This window comes from Apaloderma vittatum, unplaced genomic scaffold, assembly GCF_000703405.1.
Source record: "Apaloderma vittatum isolate BGI_N311 unplaced genomic scaffold, ASM70340v1 scaffold3265, whole genome shotgun sequence".
Taxonomy (NCBI): domain Eukaryota; kingdom Metazoa; phylum Chordata; class Aves; order Trogoniformes; family Trogonidae; genus Apaloderma; species Apaloderma vittatum.
This window is the reverse complement of record NW_009717509.1, coordinates 35,785-42,404: the sequence shown is the minus strand read 5'-3', so window position 1 is coordinate 42,404 and position 6,620 is coordinate 35,785. Positions and strand designations below refer to the sequence as shown.

The 6,620-nt window shown below is 38.6% G+C and overlaps 1 protein-coding gene across 1 annotated transcript in view; it reads left to right on the top strand.

Moving 5' to 3' along the window:
* The window catches only part of SCLT1 (sodium channel and clathrin linker 1), a 27,045-nt gene extending 20,658 nt beyond the window's left edge, over positions 1-6,387 (top strand). The window contains 3 exon segments of the mRNA XM_009869909.1: positions 3,876-3,954; positions 4,796-4,891; positions 6,325-6,387. Coding sequence (XP_009868211.1) covers positions 3,876-3,954; positions 4,796-4,891; positions 6,325-6,387 — 238 coding nt within the window.
* Positions 6,388-6,620: the final 233 nt, after the last annotated feature.

The following is a 6,620-nucleotide window of genomic DNA, read 5'->3' as shown; positions in this document are numbered from 1 at the left end:
CTACCAGCCACTCCCCTTCTAACACACCCCAGGATGCCATTGGCCTTCTTGGCCATGAGGGCACATTGCTGACTCATGGCCATCCTGCTGCCCACCAGAACCACCAGGTCCTTTCCCCTGCACTGCTCTCCAGCAGGTCAGTCCCCAACCTGCACTGGCACATGGGTTTGTTCTTTCCCAAGTGCAAAGTTCTGCACTTGTCCTTGCATAACTAAATGTGTGTGGTGATGCCCTTGCATACCTAAATGTGCACTACAATGACCAGTGGCTGTAACAGAACCTGTCAGTATTATCCAGATAAATTAAAACCAGGTTGTTTTTCACATCATACGCATTACCAGATACCTAACTATATGGGACAGAACACAGTTGGTACGAGAATGAGCTCTTGAGTTTCAGGGTGAAAAAACCTTAGAGTAGTATAATGAGAAAGAACATAACACTTTGCATAATAAATAACACATTGAACTATATGCAGATATGAGACAAGCATGCAAATATTTTCAGAGATACAGGAGAACACGTTAATACAGAACCCATGCCTTCAGGATGAGAACTAGGTGCTGAGTGGAAAACAACTCCCTGGCTGAACTTGGCAGCAAATGGGAGCACCCAAGACCAGAGTCCCAATTAAAAACCAAAAATAAAAAATACAAAAAAAAAAAACAGAAAAGAAAATTTACTGCTCCTACCTGATGAAACAAGGGAACACAGCCTGTCCCAATGAACTGTGCTCCTCCGCAGCGTGAAAACAACAGGCAGGAACCCCAGCAGCACAGGGAGAAAAACCAAACAGCTGAGAGCAACTCTCCCCGCACAGCAGGCACTAAAAAGAGCCCTTGGCCTCTTCTGAGGGTCCCTTTTATACTAAGCACCATGGGAAAAAAATGCCATGATTGGTCCATTTGAGTCACCTGACCCACCATCTCCACCCCACAGGCACAGCTGCCCCTCCTCCCCCCCTGTGATTGCCCCCTGGGTCGAGAGCCCCAGAGAACTTTTATGTGATGCTCTCAAACCAAGACAAAAGGGTAACTGAATCTGCCAGTATTTCCTAAAAGAAAATAAAGACTGTGTGCACGTTCAAAAAGTAAGGGCAGGTTGTTCATACACCCTGTAAAGTCCACCTTGACTGGTCCGCATATATAAAAAAGAGGTTGTAACACAAGTAGTAATAGATGGTTACCCCCTTCTAATTGGCAATTCAGTATTCTTCAGAGACTTTTATATTCTAATCCTGAGATGAAGATAAGAGTTGAATAAAAAAGAATTTTATAGATAACCAGTAGCTACCCATAAACCCTTACCAGACTCCTCACCAGTGGCCAACACCCACAGTATATTTTTTTGTTGAACATGATTCTTGTTGGACCAGGAATAAGAGCAAGATTCATGTTGATAAGCGAAGTGCCATATTCAATCAAATAAATGAATTATAAGAATACCCTTCAGGAGAGATCTTGAAAACTGCCCACAGCGAAAAAGGTAGATCTTGTAACATGAAAGTTTTCCAGGAAAATTATGTTTGTTATCTCAACTTTGTATGAATATTACTTTGTCCTGTTAGATGTGGAGAGGAGGGCTCAGTAAAGGTACAGTTTAGCCTGAATAAGGGTAGTGGTACATATACACAGGTCTGTTCTGTTTTAGAAATATAAACTGAATCTACAAATCAAACAGTACATGGGACAATTTATAAACATTCGCTTAAATGATGAGGAGGTTCAGTACTTAAGATGTTACTTCCATGTTACAAAGCATTTTAGGAACTTTAAAAATGTTACCTGTTTAATACTAATACATAGTATGAACAAACTGATAAATTAATAATCTTAACCATCTGCCACTATGGTCTAATACTAAGAGATAATTTTGGGAGAGGGGAATCAAAAATATTTGTTGCAACATAAACCCATTCTGTTTGAACAACTATACTGAATGGCTTCATTTTTTAATATTCATTCGAATTATAATTGTTAGTAATTAGAATAAGGGAATCTTTGCCATATTGTTTTTAAATTTAAATACTTTACTTAGCTTAAGTCATCTAGTTGAAGCTATTTTGGGTGTCTTTGTTCCAGTTTCTGTTTCTGAAACATTTCTGTGTCAGAGAGTGCCTGACTCATCAGTAGCCATGTGTGGCTTTTGGAGTTCTCAGTTTGTTCTTTTCTATAATTGAAAAGAATCTGCCTCTGAGGAATGACCTTTCTGGGGTGTCTGTGTATGAAGTGTTGGCCGGGATTGCCGACTTCTCCCTACATCCTGTACAGTACATGGAGTGAATCGCATGGCATCCTGAGCTGAAGTTTCCTCCTTTTCTAAAACATTATTCTTGGCTGCACTTCTGTAACGTTTGGCACCCGTAACTGCTTATTTTCAGATATTTATTTAAAAAAAAATTAACAGGATGAGAGACAGCTGCAGGTACTGGCAGTATACAAAATTCATAATTACTAAGAGTAACTGAGGCATATTATAATATAATTCAACCGGAAAAACAGCTGGCACATGCTATATTTGTCATATGAGAGTTTTGCAGAACGTACTTGGTACAGCTGGCGAATTTATGACCCGTCTGCCAGAATGCTAAAAGCTCACCTTTTGTTTCCTACTCACTTAACAAAGACAATGTGGAGAAGGGACAGATTGGATTATTCAGCAGTTGAGGTTACTGCTCAATTTTAATATTTAAATCTCATCCTGTGTATTTGGGGGAGGGTCAACAATCGGAATGAGTCAACTGCCTAGCTCAAGAGTTACCATGTTACCTTATGCTTACAAGGTTAAACTGTTTTATTTAAATAAAGAACTTATTGATATACAGCTGTATGTGAGCATATAAACTGGTCATGGCCTGTGCTGCTAAGAATGCTAATCCACACCTCAGTGCAAGTATAGGAGACAGATTGTTTTTCAGTAACTACTTATATTTAATTTAGAACATTAGTCTATTTGGATAGTCTTATAAGGTGATGCAGCAATAAAGATGGTCTGTACATATTTTATGATATGTACTGGGATTGGTTGAAGAGGTTTGTTGAGAACAAGGGAGTGGAACTACCAGCCGGTTCTACTCACAACTTGATATATGTAGTTAACAGATATATTACAACCTTGTATTTTAGCTACCATGTAACAGTTTTTAGTCAAACTTTATGAAATACTGAGTTTTTTCTCTAAAGTTACCAGAGTTCAGATATTTTATCATCATTCATCATCCCTGTTCATCAGTGCCTCATGATGGTAGAAGGCAGGAGCTGTTGCCTTTGAGCACCAACTCAAAGATGCTTGCCATAGCCCACATATTTTTTTGTCTTCATTACTATACAAATTCAGGAGCACTGAAATTCAGCTTATGAGTCGAAAGGCCGCTTTGAAGAAGGCAACATTTGCTTTTTCTTCGTGAAGCGTCACATTGCTCTCTGTCTCACAAGTACAGCATTACTTGGTTTTATGTACTTAAAAGCACTTTCAAAAATGTCCATGTTGAAGTCTGCTTATGGGGCACTAATCAGAACGTTAAAAATTGAATGCACTGTGCAAATGCAGCTTATATTTATAGCATATGTGATAATGTGCCTGCAAAATAAGATTTAAAAAAACAGGGAAAAAACCCAGCTGTAAAATATCAAATGCTCTTGACAAAGTCCCGCTGATTTGCACAAATATGTCTCATTCGTCTGCCTTTATAGTTCTGAGTACACATCGTGAAGTGCTACCTGTGTAATGCTTTAGAAATAGATGTTATAAGAGCAATTCCTGAAATTAAAAATACACCATCAGCCCCTTCGGTACAAGAATGTGCCTATGAAATTACATTCCAGTAACTGATGCACTACTGTGTGTTAATCAGCATCTTTTCTTCTGGTTAATAGAACCGAGGCGAGTCAACAAAAACTTCGTATTCAGGAGCTCCTTTCTCAGCTGGAAGTGGCAAATGAAAAGGTAACGGAGGTAAGATAAGAACTGATATGACAACTACTTTCAGTTACAACCTGATGCAAGCACACTAGGGTCTTAACAGAAACCTATTTAGATGGCTTACTTTGCTGGTTTAGAAAAAATTAAGGATTTTTAACGGCCATAGTCGTAAGTGGAAAACCCCACTATTACTGCTGACTGACATGGTCAAATGGCAGGAAGATGAACAAACTTTCATCTTAAATTACAGGAAAAGTGCAAGGAGACATAACCTGCCAAGGTTACTACTCTAGCACTTTTAGGCAATTCAGGAAATGTCTCTGAGGTCACTTCGGGCTGCGTGTGTATACACACCTCTGAAGGGGAGAAGGCACTGTTATGGATAAAGTAGCATACTCAGAGACACTAAATTCTCAGCATACTATGTGCATAGTACAATCTACCCTATGTGTGCATACATGCGTGTAGATAAAAGCATTATCCATTAGAGATTAAGGGCACGGTTGTTTTGGAATGTGCATTGTTCGATAATTAATGGCCACTTTAGAAAACGTCTATCCTGTCAGTGTCATAAACCTGGGATTATACCCAGTTCTGTCTAGGATAAGTCCTGGATTAAAATGTTGACTTCTATGCATCTTACTCCAAGATGGTGAAATGAGTAAAACTTCCTCTGCAGATTACTCTGGAAAAGTCAGGTTGTATTTGAGCTGGACATTCTCTGTAAGGTGTCAGCAGTACACCTTCAGTCTTATTGTAAGTGGTACACAGTTCTGCTGCTTAAGTTCCTCTTGTTTTAAGCTTTTCCACTACAGTAAGTATGGATCCAGTAAAAAAGAACTTTGATTTGTAATGAGATGTTTCATTTACACAGAATGAAAAGTTAGTGATGGAGTATCAAGAATACATCAATAGGCTTCAAAGGCGACTGAGCCAGGCAGAACAGAGGGCAGCTACAGCGTCTCAAAAGGTACAAAACTAGTAAGAGACACATTACTCGAGTGTGATTAAAACATTCCGTTGAATATTACAAAAATATTCACATTGTATCAGTCCTAAGACAGAGGTGGCCGTTCATGTGCATCATTACTAAATGTAATTTTAGCAAGAAGCTTTTATTTTAGCTGTGTCATCACAAAACTGAGGCATATTCAATTAAATGCCACATTTTGACAGGATGCTTAACTGACAGCGTAGATTTGTTTAGGGAAACAAATCTGACACAGATTAAACTTACTGTTTCAAAATATGTGAATGAATGCGTACAATCTTTTCTGTCCTCAGAAATAGCAGCAAGTTAACAACGAGGAAAAAAAAGCTCCTTAACTGCAGCTTCCATTTCCATACAGCAGGCTTTTTAGCTTTGCGTAACCCACTGCAGCAGTCAAACACAATGAGCTTATGCCCTGGGTTCACTTATTTGCCAAGCAAATTTGGTGCTTAAGTTGGTCTCCTGTTAAGTAAAGGCAGTCTTTCTGTCTCCTAATTTTTACTGTGATTTAGGAAACCCACTGGCAAATTACAGCTTTTGAATGTCGGCAGTCCCATGTGAGTTACAAAGAGGAAATGTTTGGTTCATCTAAATCGTCCAATTAGGACAAAGGGCATTTTTTTCCCCAGCAGCACTGAATACATGGGCATAGCTGCCAAGCTAGTGTAACGTAAGCTGTGCTTCCTGGCTGTAAACCCTCTCTCTCATGACAAGGTCTACCCAGCTGGTAAAGATTTGCTCTGAAAAAACAATTTATTTTTTTTCCCCCTCCTGTTGGTTGTATGGGTCTGTTCAGCTTTAATACTTCTGAGTTGCTGTCTTCCCTAAAAATACATGGTCACATCACCTTTCAAGGGACTACATTCCTGGCCTCAGTGCTCATATAGGAAAAGGTCTTGCTGTTCCTGAAAACAGTGATAATTAACTTCCATAGGTTGAGGGCTACTTTCTCATTTAACTTGTCTTCTCATTACATTATCCAGATTACTTGTGAAATTAAATCCAATGAGGCTAGAGTTGGACTGTTAGGGAGTCTAGAAATTACATTTTTATTGTGGTTAGTTCAATGACTATAAATCTTAGTTTAGTATTAAATAATAGTAATTTAATAAGCAACATAAAAAATGCAGAGTATCATTTTGCACCAGTTTAAAATGTGTGTATTCTCTGGAGGTGTCTTTCAAGTGTACTTCTGCTACTTAACCTTATATTATCTTGAATTCATTGGGACTGAAATAAGACAAAAGCGGGAGTCGTCTACAGAGGGCATTGTGATTTCTACCGATTACCTCAAATTGCCACTTCTCTGGGCTTGTTTACTCCCCTTCCTGATACTTTCCATATTGAAGTTCTTCTGATATTTTAAATCTTACCAAAAAAAAAGTCTTATATATGCTTGTTTTTAATTACAGCTCAGCCTGATAACTACGCAGAAGAAAAAAGCTGCTTCTCAGAAGGATCTGGAAAATATTTAAACCCTTGTAAAATATTTAAACACTTGTATTTTCTGTTCATACCATGTTGGCATTAAGAAGATTGCTGGAGAAACTTCATATTGGAGCATTAAAGTCAATTTCATAGCAAAGGTTGTAAAACTTAAAAATTTTTCTGGTAGATTCAGGTATGAGAGGGGGTGGACGAAGATAGTGTTATCTGTCTGCAGAGAAAAGATGGGGAGACAGCTGGCAACGTGTTGTAATCAAAGTCC